Source organism: Salvia splendens, chromosome 12 (assembly GCF_004379255.2).
Source record: "Salvia splendens isolate huo1 chromosome 12, SspV2, whole genome shotgun sequence".
NCBI lineage: Eukaryota > Viridiplantae > Streptophyta > Magnoliopsida > Lamiales > Lamiaceae > Salvia > Salvia splendens.
In genome coordinates this window covers 328,767-346,117 of record NC_056043.1, presented here as the reverse complement: position 1 = coordinate 346,117, position 17,351 = coordinate 328,767, and the positions used below count along the sequence as shown (strand labels likewise).

The 17,351-nt window shown below is 41.9% G+C and overlaps 4 protein-coding genes across 8 annotated transcripts; 3 read left to right on the top strand and 1 right to left on the bottom strand.

Annotated features, from left to right (window-relative positions):
- Window positions 1–2,207: 2,207 nt before the first annotated feature.
- LOC121757137 (phosphatidylinositol 3-kinase, root isoform-like) lies at window positions 2,208–7,471 on the top strand. 2 transcript variants are annotated; one of them, XM_042152636.1, is made up of 17 exons: window positions 2,208–2,394; window positions 2,700–2,796; window positions 2,891–2,987; window positions 3,068–3,226; window positions 3,321–3,530; window positions 3,706–3,872; window positions 4,219–4,366; window positions 4,467–4,562; window positions 4,671–4,806; window positions 4,894–5,015; window positions 5,334–5,528; window positions 5,625–5,795; window positions 5,866–6,003; window positions 6,128–6,282; window positions 6,432–6,575; window positions 6,669–6,816; window positions 6,895–7,471. In XM_042152636.1, the coding sequence occupies exons 1-17, from the start codon at window positions 2,283–2,285 to the stop codon at window positions 7,030–7,032; spliced, it is 2,433 nt and encodes an 810-aa protein (XP_042008570.1). In that variant the 5' UTR covers window positions 2,208–2,282; the 3' UTR covers window positions 7,033–7,471. The 2 variants fall into 2 exon arrangements, with proteins under 2 accessions (XP_042008570.1, XP_042008571.1); XM_042152637.1 differs by lacking the exon at window positions 2,208–2,394 and having other exon boundaries at window positions 2,724–2,809.
- A 228-nt stretch (window positions 7,472–7,699) lies between these two features.
- Window positions 7,700–10,529, top strand: LOC121759221 (U-box domain-containing protein 4-like). The gene is made up of 2 exons (XM_042154737.1): window positions 7,700–8,253; window positions 9,440–10,529. Exons 1-2 carry the CDS (start codon window positions 7,874–7,876, stop codon window positions 10,254–10,256), a joined length of 1,197 nt encoding a protein of 398 aa, XP_042010671.1. The 5' UTR covers window positions 7,700–7,873; the 3' UTR covers window positions 10,257–10,529.
- An 823-nt stretch (window positions 10,530–11,352) lies between these two features.
- On the top strand, window positions 11,353–13,749 carry LOC121758596. Its single transcript, XM_042153966.1, has 2 exons — window positions 11,353–11,547; window positions 11,652–13,749. The coding sequence occupies exon 2, from the start codon at window positions 11,668–11,670 to the stop codon at window positions 13,420–13,422; it is 1,755 nt and encodes a 584-aa protein (XP_042009900.1). The 5' UTR covers window positions 11,353–11,547; window positions 11,652–11,667; the 3' UTR covers window positions 13,423–13,749.
- Window positions 13,750–14,484: 735 nt separating this feature from the next.
- Window positions 14,485–17,341, bottom strand: LOC121758597 (probable E3 ubiquitin-protein ligase XERICO). Of its 4 annotated transcripts, none has more exons than XR_006041526.1 (3): window positions 17,157–17,335; window positions 15,304–15,901; window positions 14,485–15,201 (listed from the first exon to the last, which is right to left on the bottom strand). XR_006041526.1 is itself a non-coding variant. In XM_042153968.1 (3 exons), exon 3 carries the CDS (start codon window positions 15,886–15,888, stop codon window positions 15,430–15,432), a length of 459 nt encoding a protein of 152 aa, XP_042009902.1. In that variant the 5' UTR covers window positions 15,889–15,901; window positions 16,021–16,087; window positions 17,157–17,341; the 3' UTR covers window positions 15,208–15,429. The 4 variants fall into 4 exon arrangements, 3 of the variants coding, with proteins under 3 accessions (XP_042009902.1, XP_042009901.1, XP_042009903.1); XM_042153968.1 differs by lacking the exon at window positions 14,485–15,201 and adding an exon at window positions 16,021–16,087 and having other exon boundaries at window positions 15,208–15,901; window positions 17,157–17,341; XM_042153967.1 differs by lacking the exon at window positions 14,485–15,201 and having other exon boundaries at window positions 15,208–15,901; window positions 17,161–17,339.
- Window positions 17,342–17,351: the final 10 nt, after the last annotated feature.

Below are 17,351 nucleotides of genomic sequence, written 5' to 3'. Positions count from 1 at the left end.
AGAACAATAATAATAATAATAATAATGTGATAAAAATCTCAGAAATTAGATTCAATTTGATGGTGAACTTATAAGACCTTTGTTACAACTAATATGCCTTCATGATTGATAATTTTTAGAGTATCTACAAAGCCGTTATATTATTTTTTATTTTTTCTACAAATATTAATATGATTGGTTTTCATCATTTAAGTTTATAACTGTTTTAAACTTTATTCAGGCTACCCGCAACGCGTCCCGCGGGTGGCTCGTATCTCGTCCCGCCGAGACGAGACGGCGGCGAGATGCGTTGTAGCGTCCCGTCTCGTCCCGGTCTCGCGAGACGCCCGTCCCACCGAGACGGATCGCGGGCTGTCTCGCCACGCGCTCCGGCGCCATGCGTGACGCCCACTCGTCGGCCCGCGAGTGGGCTTCGTCACGCTGACACAATAAATCATTTTTTTTAAAAAAATTGAATTTAATAAAAAAATATATATAATAAAAATCGAAAACGGTAATATTACCGTTTTCGACCGTTTTCCTTTTTTATTTTTATTTTTTATTTTTTTATTTTTTTACTTTATAAATACTTCTATTTCATCCTCATTTCACACACAAATACACATCTATTCTTCCCAAATCATCTCCATTTCCTCTCCAATTTTCATCTAACCTCTCCAATTGTCACCACAAAATGTCCGGCGGTGGCGGCTCCGGCGGGTTTGACATCAACGCGTTTGGCGACTGGGGGCATGTACAATGTCTTGGGTGGTTCCGGCTCCGGTTCGTCGATGTCGGGCACCCAGGGCTCGTCGACGCCGGCGGGGTACCAACCACCCCATTTTGATGTTGATGCATACGCTCGTCCCTCCGCCCCGAGGAGTTCGCAGAGATTATCCTAAATTCGGGAGGATTATCCAGATGAACCCACTCCGGAAGGAGGACGAGGCGGTGGAAGCTCCAGGGCGGTGGAGGAGGAGGCGGAGGCGGCCAAGGAGGATGTAGGCTGGCATCCGTACAGCCACAAGGACACGATGGTTGTGTACAACGCCTGGATCAGCGTCTCGTACGATCCCATCGTCGGGAATCAACAAACCTGGAAGTGCTTCTGGGAAAAGGTCACTGAGGCCTACAACGAGATTAAGCCGAAGGGGTCCCGCCGCCGCACATTGAAGATGCTCCGCGCTCACTTTGACCGAGTCGACAGAGAGGTCAAAAAATTCTGCGGCATCTATAAGAACGAAGCGGCTCATTACCAAATCGGAGCCACGGGAGCCGACATTCTGAGATCGGCTTTGCAAGTCTATTTCGAAGACACCGACAAAGAATTCAGACATGTCGATGTTTGGGAGGCCGTCAAAGACGAGGAAAGGTGGGTCGGCGGTGTCCGGTCCAGCTCGGGCTCAACCTCGACCTCGAAGCGCACGAAGCACACGACGGGTGACCAATACTCGTCTAGTGGGGGCGGTTCGGGCAGCGCCGCACAAGAGGTTGCCTCGCAGGAGGTTGAGGGCACGGCAGACGATGTCGGAGGTACTCCCGTGGGCGCCGTCGGCCGCAAGGGACCAAGGCGGCGAAGGCAGCTAGAGGGAGGAGGGGCCGAGGCGAATCAAGCCAGGCGGGCTCGGTCTCGGGCTCGAACACCCTATTGTCCATGTACTTGACCGCCACGATGGCGGACACTTCCCGCATGACGCCTCCACAATACCAAGTCCATATTGCCGGAATTGAGTATATGGCAAGACAAATTGGTATTCCGCCTCCAGGTAGCTTGAGTGCACCGCCTTCGGGGATGATTCGCAGGCGGAGTAGTTTTTTTTATTTTCTATAAAATTGTATTTTCAATTATGTAATTTTTATTTTTTTAGGATTTTAATTATGTGTTTTTTTTTTTGTTTTTTTGAATTTTAAGTTGTATTTTTATTTATGTTGTAATTTTATTTTATTTAATGAAATGTGTTTTTATTAATTGAATTTGTTGGAAATAAAAATAAAAAATGAAATTGAATGAATAGTAAGTTAAGAGATAGTTAAGAGACGGATAAGAGATGGAGGGTTGCAGGTTCTGTCTCTTAGTTAAGAGATGTAGTGAAAAGTATAGTGGGGCCCATGAATAATTAAGGGATGAGACGGTTAAGAGACTGAGAGACCGCGTTCCGAATGGCCTCATAGTTATTCATTATTTTAATAAAATACTTAGCGTTTCATCAGTTAGTTTTTCAGCAATTCATAAACTCTTTTTCCCAACAACGAATTTTGAAGGAAAGTGTGCGAAAATTTAAACAAACTATCACTCAATAGCGATGGCCGGGAACGGGTTCCGATTCTTCTTGTCGTGTGACATTAATCTACCGGCGACTTTCAAAATCGAGAGATTGGAGGGCAAATTATCTGCTCGAAAGCCGCCCGATTCAGGTATTCGAATTTCTCTTTCAGTTTTTTTCAACTGTTTGTAGTGAATTGCTGTTTTGTATTATGTTGTTGATGTGAATTCGAAGTGTTTGAAGGCTGCAGCTTCTATTTTATTTATTATTATTATTGGAGGTGGAAAGATGCTAGTATATTTGTAGGCTTTAAACTGAGTTATTTAGTGTTGGCTTGGATTCTTCAGTGCATGGTGTAGGATTGATTAGGTTTTAGGGTATCTCTGACAGGAGTGTTTCCGGTTGCAATTTTTAGTTGAGATTATGATTGTTGTTATATGGATTGGACTTGTGTAGCTGATGATTGTACCATAGAGGAGAAGAAACCCGAGTTGTACGTCGAAAGCTTGCTGTACATCGATGGTGCACCTTTTGGGCTCCCTATGAGAACAAGGTTTTGATCTTTGGTATCAGTTTGGTGGCCTCTGTATTCTGGTTTTTATTTTTTTGAAGATTTACTGGTCATTTTGTGTTGTTTACAAGTGTAGGTTGGAATCAGGAGGTCCATCATATTGTTGGAATGAACTCATCACACTGAGTACTAAGTATCGCGATTTGACAGCAAATTCACAACTTGCTGTTACTGTAAGTATAGAATTCTTTAGAAGAAAAAACATTATTGAAATTGAGTTACTAGAGGATGTGAATTGAGAACCTTTGTGTAGGTGTATGATGTTTCATGCGGGAAAGATGAGGAAGTGATTGGCGGGGCAACCATTCACTTGTTCAACATGAAAAAACAGCTCAAGACTGGGAAACATAAACTTAGACTATGGGTGGGCGAAGAAGCAGATGGATCTATCAATACAAACACACCAGGGAAGGTATTAATGTGTATAGTTATTAGGTATTGTTCTGTGTCGAGTCGACTCGTCTCGACTTATGGTTCGGTTGATTGGCAATTTCGGGTTGTGGTAGGTTCCTAAAGAGGGAAGAGGGGAACTAGAACGCCTTGAAAAGCTAGTGAATAAGTATGAGAGAGGGCAAATTCAAAGAGTTGATTGGCTTGACCGGCTCGCATTCAAAGCCATGGAGAGGATTAAAGAACGCGAGAGCTTGAAAAACGGGAGTTCTCATTTGTACGTTTTCATTGATTTCTGCAGCTTTGAGCACCGCATAGTGTTCCAGGTACTATCGATGTACCTAGATATTGTCTTTCGTCATCCTCGGTTGCTCTATTAGATATTGAAAACCAATAGTTGATTCTTGCAATTCTCAAGGACTTGTTTTTTGTTCATCGAGTACTATCAGTTATCAGTTTCTGTAACCATAGAATTCAATCTAATAGCACTTTGATGTGTAGGAGTCTGGTGCAAATATTATAATACCGTCCACAAATGAAGTGGTTACAGTTTGGGACCCTGAAGTTGGAAAAATTAATCCATCTGAGCACAAGCAACTAAAGCTGGCTAGAAGCTTAAATCGCGGCATCATCGACAAAGATCTTAAACCTAGCATTACAGAAAGGAAGTAAGTTTTATCAGTACTAAACCTTTCCCTTCTTTTCTAAATGTTCTACTGCTTTTATTATTTATCCTCAGCGTCATGCCACTTCCTTTGATGACCATCTTGCTTACTACGTTTTGTGTGCAATCATTTCGAATCTCTAAGACGAACCACTGTGCTTATCAACACACTTGATTACGCCTAACGCCATATACATCCAGTTTGTTCTTTTCCTAACTGAATCCTCATCCTCATGCTACCTAACTTAAAGAAATGCATAAAGTGACACTTTATGCATAATGTTATTATTTCATTATGATGTTTAACTATTTCACCTTGTAGCTACTCAGCTAGCCTTGGATTTCAACAGATCTATCCAAAGGATATTAAGATATCCACCAACTCGGACCTTGAACGGAGTGGAAAAGCAGCTCCTCTGGAAATTTCGTTTTTCATTAATGGCTGAGAAAAGGGCCCTGACTAAATTCTTACGCTGTGTTGAATGGAGTGATATTCAGGTAAAGATTTCTTAAATCTCATTGCCCTAATCTAATACTGTTGCCCTTACACAAATCTTTGAGTTTTTACCACCCATTAAGTTACTACTCTTATATACAGGAAGCAAAGCAGGCTTTAGAACTGATGAGCAAGTGGGAGACAATTGATGTATGTGATGCACTAGAGCTTCTATCTCCAGTTTTTGAGAGCGAAGAGGTTATCTTCCTATACTTTAGTAGTCCCATCCCTTTTTCTCTTTGATCAGTCTAATTTTTTCTTTTAAATCAACTCATTTTGTTTTATCAATTTGATTTTCTCCTACAGGTCCGTGCATATGCTGTGAGTGTTCTTGAAAGAGCTGATGATGAAGAGCTCCAGTGCTACCTTCTTCAATTGGTTCAAGCACTTCGTTTCGAACGTTCAGACAAATCTCGCCTTAGTTATTTCCTTGTGGAACGTTGTAAGTTTGATGCAACAGAGGGATGCTATAATGATTTTCTTGTTCTATTACACTTGATCTAAATCCTTTACTCATTTGATTTCACAGCATTGTGCAATATTGACTTGGCTAGTTTTCTTCGATGGTATGTGGCTGTGGAACTCCGTGAGCCTACAAATGCTAGACGTTTTTACAGCACCTATGAGCTGTTAGAAGAAAATATGTTGAAGGTGTGTGGCTTTTCTGTCTCCTGCCCCTCTCTTTCTGTGTTTTATGCTGCATCATATCTATCTTTTTATACCGATTTATTTATAGCTATAGGGTTCAAGATGATAGTTAAAAAGGATGATCTTTTCTTAATGGATTAGTTTATATATAGACATGTCAACCGTTCTGCCAAAATTGTAGGTGCTTGTTGGTTGAGCTGCTATGACATGCTTAGCATTATGTGTTAAATAATTTTCTGGATATGTGATGAAGGACCTCGGCGGTCTTTGATGACTATATACACCAGCCTGTTTTGGCTGATTGGTGATACGTTGTTTCAGTTTGGACCAAGTGCCAATGGCGATGAAGATGGTTTCAAGCTTTGGCAGAGTTTGGTGCGTCAGACGGAATTGACTGCGCAATTGTGTTCAATAATGAAAGATGTGAGAAACGTGAGAGGTGGAACTCAAAAGAAGATTGAAAAGCTTAGGCAGCTCCTATCCGGCCTTCTTAGCGAGCTCACCTACTTTGATGAGGTAATTTTTAAATGGCATTTTTTCTGTTATGTGCATCCAACCAGACACACTTAGACATAACTGTCGTAAGATTAATGGAAATTTTTATCTTTTCAGCCTATACGGTCGCCTCTGGCACCAAGGGTCCTTATAACAGGGATTATACCATCTGAATCATCGATCTTCAAAAGTGCACTGCATCCTTTGCGGTTGGCTTTTCGAACAGCAAGTGGCGGAAGCTGCAAGATCATATTTAAGAAGGGTGATGATCTTAGGCAAGACCAATTGGTAGGTGCGTCCATTCAATTGAAAACTGATTTATTTTTAATTTTCCAACTCGGCGGCATGTTTAAAACAGGTTATTCAAATGGTATCATTAATGGATCGACTATTAAAGCTGGAGAACCTCGACTTGCATTTGACTCCTTACAGAGTGCTAGCAACTGGGCAAGACGAAGGCATGCTAGAATTCATTCCTTCAAAATCTTTAGCTCAGGTTTTTTCCCTATAAATTTCTGAGCTTATATACTTTATTGAATTGGATTGGATGTTGATATTAAGTGATGCAATCTCCTTATTTTTATTTGCTAATATGTTTGAAATATTTCACTTGCTTACAGATTCTGTCGGAGCATCGTAGTATCACAAGCTACCTGCAGAAATTCTACCCAGATGAAGACGGGCCTTTTGGAATAACTGCAACGTGTCTCGAGACATTCATAAAAAGTTGTGCTGGCTACTCAGTTATCACATATATTCTGGGCATCGGTGACAGGTTATTTCACAAATTTTCTCAAACTTGTGTTATCTTAATTTACAATCTTCATTGAATCAGTTGATCTCATCATTTGTAACCATTTCGATGATTTCTGATTGCATTTGAACTCAGATCTTGTTTAAATAGAAAATTCTCTTGGTCTCCAGGCACCTCGACAATCTGCTATTGCAAGACGATGGCCGCCTTTTCCATGTGGATTTCGGTTTCATACTTGGCCGAGATCCAAAACCTTTCCCACCACCTATGAAACTCTGCAAGGAAATGGTGGAAGCTATGGGTGGAGCAGAGAGGTATGTTGCCCCTACCAATATCTGAGATAACTGTTGGATCAATCATCAAAAGCATTGCTTACATTCGATGCTTCCCCTTTTCTCCACTTGCAGTCAATACTACACCAGATTCAAATCCTACTGCTGTGAAGCTTACAACATTCTCCGAAAATCGAGCAACCTAATACTAAACTTGTTTCACTTGATGGCCGGTTCAAACATTCCGGACATTGCTTCCGATCCCGAGAAGGGCATTCTCAAGGTGACCAGATTCATTCATTCCGTGGTGAGACCATTCAACTATCATTGGTTTTTATTCCCGTTTCCATTGTTCGTGCAGCTTCAAGAAAAGTTCCGTCTGGACTTAGACGACGAGGAGTCCATCCACTTCTTCCAGGATCTCATCAACGAGAGCGTCAGCGCGCTGTTCCCACAAATGGTCGAGACCATTCACCGATGGGCTCAATATTGGCGCTGATCCAATGGTGGGAGACGTGTCAGGTGTGGCGAAGTTCATTTTCCCTCTACTTGCTGGATTAGGGCTGCCAATCTTGTCTGAAACCGATTGGTTGTGCCAGATGGACTGAATGAGGATTAGGGCCGGAAATGGTTCGGGGGCCATGCTTTAAGAGGTCCGGTCAGGCCTGCTCGGATCTTTCCGTTCGGTCTGCAGGCTGATATTGAGTTTCTTTAGACAGTTATCTCTCATATTGTTGGAGATTTGTCTTACACTTTCATTTTCTTTTTGCTACAGAAAAACAGACATTTTGATGTGCATATGCAGTGATGAGAGAGTTGGATTTAAATTTTGTATATTTGTAAGTTACATTTTCAGCTCTTGGGATAGTGCTTAATTGTGTATAAAACAGTATCTACATATATTTGCTTCCAAGTGGACTTCATTTTTATTTGCTTTAGGAATTTGATTGGTGAAATTGCAATGAACTTACTAATGTTCTGATTGTATTTATAAATGCTGAAGAATTATATTTTATGAAACCAAGAGTATATATTTTGGGCATTTGAAAAGGAACAGTAAGTCTATAATTGGGACTATATATAAATGGATTTGGTGACAATTAAATATGTGAAGAAAAAGATTAAAGAATACAGATTGAACTACTTCTCAACTAGAAGGATTAATTTGGAATTAATGAAAAAAAGGTGGGGGGCTCTTCGAAATGGAGGAATTGTATACAACCCCACCGCAGAAGGGATGAGGTACAACATCTAAAGCGAAACGTCCAAAATCGCAACTCAGAGCAAGACGTATCATCCCCAAACATTCCGACAGCTAGAGAGAGAAACATCCGCCGGCCATGGTTTTAGAGAGAGAAATGGAGGAGGAGGACGAAGACGAGGAGGAAGCAATGCTGAAGAAAGCAGAGGAGGGAGCGGAGGAGAGCGAGAGTAATAGCAATAGTAATGAAGCGTCGTCGTGGAGCCGGAAGATGATGGTGGAGGAGACGGCGCGGAGGCTGAAGAGCGGAGATCTCAGAGCGAAAATCGAGGCGGCGAGAGATGTGAGGAAGCTGGTGAGGAAGTCGTCCAGCTCCAATTCCAAGTCCGCCGTGCGCGGCCGCTTCGCCTCTGCCGGCGCAATCGAGCCGCTCGTTTCGATGCTCCACAGCAAGATGCCCCTCGCAGCTCGGGAGGCTGCGCTCCTCGCGCTCCTCAACCTCGCCGCTCGGAATCAGAGGTACTCTCTCTCCCGCCCGCGCGCTTTTTCCATTAGTGAAATTGCTGAACCATGGTGAATGTTTGAGATTTTGGATTTGTAATATGATGCCAATTCTTGCTCATTAGTTTCAACGACATATCTACTATTGTTTGGTTAAGAATTCCTGCTTTTTGCTTCTGATTTTGAAAGTGAAGTGAAGTGAAGTGTTGTGCTTTGGTTTCAGCTTCATTAATTCATATCCAGATTCTTGAGAAAATAGAGGTATTGCTCAACTTTGGTAGCTTATGGTGATATTTGATGTTGTAAAGATGAATTGCTTTGACGACCTGAAATACAAGTGTCTTCACTCTTGAGGTTTCAGCGCGATCTCAGACCTTGAGTGCTCAAATGTATTATAGTTTTCTTGATTCCTTTTATGCAAATGGAGGTATTGTTAGACTGTGGTGCACCTTTGCGAAGGCTGTTGTTTGTAAATAGTGGCGAAATAGGATGTAGGAATGATTATACTCTTTTAGGACTTGAAATGCAAGCGTCTTTTGGTTTTAGCATGAGTAGTTTGCCTTTGCAAAGGTTGTTGTTTCGTAAATAGTTGTGAATTAGGATGTAGGAATGATCATATGCTTTGAGGACTTGAAATACACGTGTCTTTTGGTTTCAGCATGATTAGTTCTTGTACAGATTCCTGAACTTTATTGTAGTATTGATGAGTCTTTTTGTGAATATGGAGGTGTTGTGCAGCTGTGGTTGCTTTTGTAAAGGTTTTCATTTGTGGAAGATGGTGAAATTGGATGTAGATAAGATGATATGCCATAAGGACTTGTGTATAAAAGTTTCTCTGGTGGCGTTTCGTGAAGCTAGTTAAGATGTTACGCTATGTTAACTGAACGCAGGGATCATCTCCTTGTTAGTTATTTCGGTTTGTTTAAACTTATTTGTTTAATTGTATTATGTTAGGGAGTTAAATCTTGATGTTGGGCCAGCAAATAAATTGGAATATTTGGCAAAAAAAGGTTGACACCATAGTTCGTTGAGAGATGAGATTAACTCATTCATTTTACTTGAGTTAGTGTTTACTATTAGCTTCTCGTTGCAAGCTTTCTTGATTCTGTTGTCACGGTTGCTTTGGTTCAGTTCTATGTATGCGTTGATGACTGTTTGCTAGATTGGTTACCTGCGACTGACCATTAACGCACTTATTTATCAGAAACAAGACCAAGATAGTTGCTGCTGGTGCCGTTCCACCTCTCGTGGAGCTTCTCAAAAACCTAACTGGCAATCTGCGAGAATTAGCAGCTGCTGCAATTCTATCATTGTCGTCAATTCCATCCAACAAGCCAACCATAGCAGCATCCGGTGCTGCACCTCTGCTCGTGCAGATCCTCTGTTCAGGAAGTGTCCAAGGGAAGGTTGATGCCATCACGGCCCTCTACTACCTCTCAACGTGTGAGGAGGAGCCAAAGCTTGCCCTCGATACTAAAGCCGTGCCTCCACTAATAGACCTCCTAAAAGAATGCAAGAAATACTCCAAGTTTGCTGAGAAAACCACGTTCCTGCTCGAGATCTTCTCTGCTTCTGAGGAAGGACGAGCTGCAATCACACGTGTCAAGGGTGGGATCCTAGCTCTGGTGGAGACCATCGAAGATGGATCTCTGGTTAGCATGTCCCACGCAGTTGGTGCTCTGCTATCTTTATGCCAGAGCTGTCGCGATAAATACAGAGAGCTCATTCTAAAAGAAGGCGCCATACCCGGCCTTCTTCGCCTCACAGCTGAGGGCACTCCAACAGCACAGGATCGAGCTCGGACTCTCTTGGACATGCTCAGAGACTCCCCTCCAGAGGAGAGGCTCACCTCGTCCGAGCTGGAGAGGATCGTCTACAACTTCGCTGCAAACGTCGATGGGAAAGATAAGGCGGTCGAGACTGCCAAGAAGCTTCTGCAGGGCATAGTTCAGAAGAGCATGGACCTCAGCCTCAACCGGACCAAGCTTAGAACCTCGCCTTGCACCTCCACGAAGACCTAATGAGGCGCGAGTGAAGGTACCATGTATATAACGACCCGACCCGACCCGACCTTTTAACCCAGAAATGCACTTGTGTTGTTACCACGGCTAGCCATGTTTGTTGAGTTAGTTTTTAGTTAGGGAAACATTGTAGATTTGGTATGGTTTTTCTACCCTTTATCACTACTACAATGTATTAAGCATTAACAGTGAAATTATACAAACAATAATGAATGATTATTGCTACAAATACGATTAAAAAAATGGATGTTTTTCATCCGATATTTCAAATCAGCATGCCAATGTTCATTTTTGTTACAAGTAAGAACAAAATTATTGTTCATATGCGAACCAAACAGTGATGTTATTCCACTATAATAAAAAGACATTTTAGCTGTCGGTGTCGGTGTCGGTGTCGGTGTCGGTGCGTCTAAGGGTGCGCACGATAGCAATCGCCACCAGTCACGATCTCTCACGCTCTCAAAACAATGCATAATTTTATTCGAGGGAGAGCCGGCGGATCTAGGTTACGCCGTTGACAAAGTAGGGAAATGCCTCACGTTTGTAGGCCTCGTTTGGGTGGGTTTATTTATTCATTTCATACAGTACATGTTTTAGTTATTAAGTACTTAGTGTTATTTATTTGTTGCTCGAATATATAAATTAGATCTTCTTATTCCATCAAAATTAAGGGTAGTAATGAATAAAACACATCATATATACAGCGTATAATGTTTAGTGAAGATTATGCGAATAGATATTAATTGAAATCGCATAAAATAAATATGGAAATTTGCCTATTTATGCCCATTTTTTTACCGTGAAATGCAATTGGCGAAGTAAATTAGTGTACTCCGCTAATAAATGTTCTTTCTTTTTTTTCATTTTATTCATTTGTTAGATATAAATTGTAGATTGATTATATTGATTATTGACCATTAAATAAAGAAAATAATTAATTAGACCACATAAGATTTCGATATTTAGTAGTAAAACAAAATTTTACTTAGTATTATTCAAACCAAATGCGAAATGCCAAACAAGGTATACAAAATACGAAGCCATTACCGCGGCGCATTTTAGCACACGCCTTATTTTATAGAGTTCCCCATCATCATTTTCACTTTCCAAGATTCTGCAGTAGCTCCAGTCCACACTTCTTCTCTCTCTCATCAATCAGAGTATGAAGCGGTGAATGCCGGTGAGCTGATCTACTCTCCTCTCGCTGCATGAGGCAATAGCTATCCGCATTGATATACAGAACTTTGCATCGATTACCCTACTTCAATCAGCAGATCTGTGTCGGCCGCAGGTTTTTCTCATCTCTGACCCCATTTTAGCTCAATCTGAAGCTCCTCCTTTCAATTCCGTAGCTCAATTTCATTAATTGTTTCCTTTTTCGGCTGATTATTACAGTTTGCGGTAGGGAGAAATGATGAATCAGCCGGCGTTTATGCTGTCTAGAAACGGAAGTTTCAGAGCTGAAAACCTAGGCGCGAATGCGATATCCATGATTAAAAATCTATGTTTCACTCTATTTGTTGTCGGTGTTCTCGTTTTCACTATAATCGCCGCAACCTACCAGCCTGAGGATCCACTGTTTCACCCTTCCTCGAAAATGACGACATTCCTCACATCGAACTCGAACGCCACTTTCAAATCTGACATCGGCGTTGTTAAGACCGGAGAGGACTTCGTCGCCTCGAATCAGACGGCGTTTGAGACGTTTATCAACATAACTGATGTTGATAATGCGGTTCAAGCCACCACCACGCCTGAGGAGACCAAGGCGGTCTCCGAGACTGGTGAATGTAGGGCCGATGAGCCTGTTAATTGTCGCGATCCTGATGTTTTCCATCTCTTGATGAGGTTTACCATTGAGAGGTTTCAAGACATTCACTTCTATCGATTTGGAAAGCCGGTGGCTGGGAACAATGCTAGTTCTTGCCACATGGCGTGGCGGTTTAGGCCCAAGGAAGGGAAGGCGGCTGCATTTTACAAGGATTATCGGAGTTTTGCACTTGTTAGGGCTGAGAATTGCACGCTTACTGTGTCTGGGATTGGGGATTATCACTCAGGTGGGAATGCTAGGAAGAGGAGAGGGAGAGGGAGAGGGAGGGGGAAGAATAGGGAGAAAGATAATGAGGTGTTTGAGAAGGTTCCAGCTAAGGTAGATGAGAATCCGGTTGCCTTGCCGGATGTTGGGGAGACTGTTGATGATTCTCTTCCTACAGTTGAGTCGGAGGGTTCGTTTGGGCATGGTAAGTACTTGATATACTCTGGTGGAGGGGATAGGTGCAAGAGCATGAATCAGTATCTTTGGAGTTTCATGTGTATGTTGGGTGAGGCACAGTACTTGAACCGGACGCTGGTTATGGATCTGAGCATATGTTTGTCAAAGATGTACACTTCGTCTGGTCAGGATGAGGAAGGGAAAGATTTCAGATTTTACTTTGACTTTGAGCACTTGATGGATTCGGCCCCAGTGTTGGACCAGACTCAGTTTTGGTCAGATTGGGGCAAATGGCAAAAGAAGGACGGGTTGAGTCTCCATCTTGTGGAGGATTTCAAGGTTGCGGCTACAAAGTTAGCCAATGTCAAGGACACCGTGATCATGAGGAAGTTCGGGGCTGTGGAGCCTGATAACTATTGGTACCGGGTTTGTGAAGGAGAAGCAGAATCTGTCATTGAACGGCCGTGGCATATGATTTGGAAGTCCAGAAGGTTGCTGGACATCGCCTCTGCTATTTCAGCCAGAATGAACTGGGATTTCGATGCTGTTCATGTCGAGAGAGGGGAGAAGGCAGCCAACAAGGAACAGTGGCCGAATCTTGAAAGAGACACTTCTCCAGAAGCGCTTTTGTCAGCTTTAAATTACAAGATTGAAGATGGAAGGAACCTTTATGTTGCGACAAATGAGAAGGATACATCCTTCTTTGATCCTTTGAAGGACAAATACTCCACACACTTCCTCGACGAGTACAGCGACCTGTGGAATACTGAGAGTGATTGGTACGCTGAGATGACGAAGCTCAACAATGGAAATCCAGTGGAGTTTGATGGTTACATGAGGATATCTGTCGACACTGAAGTGTTCTTGAGGGGGAAGAAGCAGATTGAGACATTTAACGATCTCACCAAGGACTGCAAGGACGGGATCAATACGTGCACGGCGTCTGCTAGTTAAAATTGCATACAGAAAAGGTCCAATCTTTATTCATCCTTGTTTTTGGAACAATGGCATGTGTACTATTACCTCTCTTTGTGTTTCTTGCTAGGTTTCTCCTTTTAAAGTTCGTTTTCATTAATGGTAGATTAACGTTATAAGATCTCGGGATTACTGGTATTTCGAGGGACACAGATAGATTTGTTTCAGTTGTTGGTGTTCTTCATAGTACTAAACTTGTTGCATATGTGCAATGTGCTATCCATTTTGAGGTATATGCACCAAGAACCTGTGTTTGGACATGGATATTTGTGATGTTTTCTCCATTTGGCAAAGTTTTTTCGATCACTTTACTGGTTTGTGTGTGATCTTTGAGTTTGCTGGTGAGCTTCCATAAATTGTAGGCTAGCTGAGAGAATGGAAAGCATTCATAAACTGCAGAAAAAAGGTAATGCGTCGTTACGATGGCTTCTTGATTTGAAATGTGTTTGGCTTCGGGTTCAATCTCGTGCCTAGGCCCATATAATTGATATATGGGTCATTTTGCTCATGACCTTTTGGTCACGAGGGTCATCCATTCTACCAACTAGGTCATTCAGTGGGTGCGTACTCCGGCACGACTCGATATATGTCCAAAGATCGTGAGTTTGTTATAAGTTGTGCTTTTGAGAAATTGTTAGAAGTTTAAGACAAGTTTTCATTTTTATTTAACTTGAGAGAGGTCCTTATGTTTGGTGATCATGAGGGAGCCAACAAGGCTAAATTAAAGATTAGAAGAAAATGTGAGAAATAAAATTAAGCAGACCAAATTTTGTTTCTGGAAATGGTGTAGTCAACATGTTAATCGACAATTTGATCTTGTACAAAAATATGCCAAGATATACGTACCTAATTTAATGGTGTGACATGCCAAAATTTCATTTATAAATTACACAAACAATATGTAATCGGTTGCACTATCAGTTGAACAAATCCTCTAATAAATCAATTATAACAACAGCAACAAAAATTTGTGGCTAAAAATCAGGATATATTGAATATGAATTTTAAAATAAATTGTGAAAATGAAAGGAAACAGAGAGAGGAAGAACAGATCATCATCAATATATACCCAAAAAGAGAAGAAAAATCGTTGTTTCCTCTCAATAGATAAATCACAATTCGTTATAAGATTGAGCAACCATTTGATTTGAAACAATTCAAAGGTAATTCTGCTTCTATTTTGCAATTCATTTGAGTTTTGAGAAACTTCTGTAAAGATTGAGCAACCTTTGTCTTCATTCCTAACAAATTTCTTGTGTTGAATAGGTTTCTTCTACCCGACTAATGGCAGAAGAATCAAGAAAAATGCGAAAGAAAGAGAAACTGACGATAGCTATTCCGAATCGGAGCATAAGAGCTGCGAACGCCATGCCCCAAGCATCATCGGTTCCGACAACTCCTCTCCTGTCCTGTCCTGGAGAAGGCGAAAAGCCTCCGAAGCAACTGTCTCTGTTCGCCAACGACACACGCGGGCTCCTTCCGGTGCCGGAATCATCGGAATGCGAGCCTCCCTCGCAACAGCATTTCCATTGGCGCCAAGCTCTCGGAGCTCGGTGGCAGCATGCCCGTTGGCCCAAAGCTCCTAATCATCCAAGCTCATTAATAGAATCTTGATTAGCTTGTGCAGTGTATTGCTTTTTGACTTCCAAAACAACTTTTAACTTGTACAGATCATGTGCATATTGTTTTCGTGCTCGTTGCCGCACGTTTAAACGTGCAACGAGCAATGAGCATCACCTCCACCTAGGTTTACCGACCCTGTTATAATCGAAAATGATCAATTTATCAGATGTTTAATGGCTCAAAAGTTCTTGAAAGCTTCCCATAATATATACAAACACGGATAAACGTCGTGCTGACCCGTCGCTACAAAGAGGACGCAGAATACTGGCAGCTTAAATATATGCATCGGACTACTACACGATCTTCGTGATTCTAATGGATACTTCTCGTTTCCTATGCTGTACACACGACGTAGATTCTACCTCACATGGGGCAGGAGGAGGCGTCCTCGGCTTCCTGTGGCATCATGTAGTTCCGACAGAGAGGGCACGTCTTGTTCCAGTAGTTGAGCCACTTCTCGAGACATGGCTTGTGGAAGACGTGGCCGCAGGAGAGCTGGTTGATCTCTGCCTTGGGCTCGAATTCGGTCAAGCAGATGGAGCACTCTTGCTTGGGGCATGGGCAGATGAAGACCGAGTCGTACTGCATTGAGGGCGAGCGGCTCCTGAACTCCTCCACGTAAGACTCCGAGGGGCGTCTGCAGCACTCACCAGAGTTTGAGGGCTCCACCGAGAAGTCCTCCCACGAGGATATGTGAATGCCGATGACATGTAGGATGGAGCGGAAGATCTCCTTGAAGATGGTGATGGAGATGGCGGTGTTAGCCAGGATTACGCAGAGCACTCCAGCGTCTGCAGGAGTCGGGTAAGATGAAACCGCCATTTTTATCCTGAACCTACGCAAAATCCCATGTTTTCTACATTAGCGATAAAAGAATACACAACGAAAAACTACAAACTACGAGCAATGCAAGAAAGTTAGTGACGATAAGATAGATTTACACGAACCGCCTACCTCAACCCCTCATTCTACCTAGCTAGGTCGATCAATAAACATCAAGAATACATCCTTTAGCCTGAATCTACGCAAAATCCCAAGTTTTCTACATTAGCCAGAAAGCAAACACGACGAAAGACTAAAAGCCTGACATTCTACCTAGCTAGGTCCATCAAGAACACATCCAATGGTTTCAAACAACTAGACAAGGTCAGTTCTTGAAAAGCAATGAGCAATCTAGTTCATACGGCAATAGCTAGAGGTATATAAGGATTCAGAGCATTTCCAAAAATCTTTTCTTAACGAGATAATGGTTCTAATAAAAACTGCAAACAAACAAAAGTAGCCAAATCAAAAATATGTACTACAAATATGTAGACTCAATTGTCACTTATATGTAATCCATTTGCACATGCTTATTATACTCCATCAATAGGAAAAGAGCCAAGTGTCTTGCTGCACATGGTAAACCATCCTACGTCATTAGTAATGGTTCCTATCCACCCCATGGTGGTTTAAACCCGCGGCCTATTGGATGGAAGAGAAGCGTCATACCAACTAAACCGCGCTCCATCGTATACACCCCCGAGGTTAGTAGGTAGAAACAAGATATAAAGAAAACCCCACTTCTACATTATCACAGGCTGACAATTATAGGTAAACAAGACATCTGGAATCTAAAACCCTTTCTTTTATCCTCTTCTCCCCAGTACCCCCACCTTTCACTCTCTACCTCTCTCTCTCTCTCTATGTGTGTGTTTGTGTGTGAAATTGAAGCTACAAGACACAATCAAACCAAACATCATTCTAAAAAACTTATGTAATCAGAGCCAAGAAAAGCTAAAAGGTACAGTTTTTGCCCATGAATTTCAGGAGAGAGGGATTAAGCTAACAAGTTGGACAGGATAATCAAGAATGAATTTTTCTCCCCACAGATGCAAACTGTAACTAAATTAGCAATCTCATGAATCAGATAATCAGAATCAACATCATATAATAGAAAAAAATCACAAAACATCACCAAATAAATAATCAACTAAGCATCACCAACTGCAACAGCAAGAAACAACAAAAAGACCACCTAACAATAAGGAAAAAGGGCCCTGGAAATGAAGTAAAAAGGGCAACAAAAAATCAAGAAACCATAGATATACCTACAGGTGGAGAGATTGAGCTCAAAATGTTGTCTTCTTTTATCCTAAAAATTGTGCAAGGAAAAAAATGAGCTGGGTTTTGCAAATGGTCGATAAAGATTGTCTTAATTTATACTGCTGCTAAAACAGCTGCTGACCCCACCTTCAATTATCACATTCCCTCACTCCTCCCATGTTACTTTGTCACTACTTTAT

Coding starts and splice junctions, on each gene's coding strand:
- LOC121758597 (XM_042153968.1), bottom strand. CDS start 15,888: ATGGCGGTTTCATCTTACCCGACTCCTGCAGACGCTGGAGTGCTCTGC.
- LOC121758596 (XM_042153966.1), top strand. CDS start 11,668: ATGATGAATCAGCCGGCGTTTATGCTGTCTAGAAACGGAAGTTTCAGA.
- LOC121757137 (XM_042152636.1), top strand. CDS start 2,283: ATGGCCGGGAACGGGTTCCGATTCTTCTTGTCGTGTGACATTAATCTA. Junction 2,988..3,067: donor ATTCACAACTTGCTGTTACT/GTAAGTATAGAA, acceptor ACCTTTGTGTAG/GTGTATGATGTTTCATGCGG. Junction 6,004..6,127: donor CTTCAAAATCTTTAGCTCAG/GTTTTTTCCCTA, acceptor ACTTGCTTACAG/ATTCTGTCGGAGCATCGTAG.
- LOC121759221 (XM_042154737.1), top strand. CDS start 7,874: ATGGTTTTAGAGAGAGAAATGGAGGAGGAGGACGAAGACGAGGAGGAA. Junction 8,254..9,439: donor CTCGCCGCTCGGAATCAGAG/GTACTCTCTCTC, acceptor CTTATTTATCAG/AAACAAGACCAAGATAGTTG.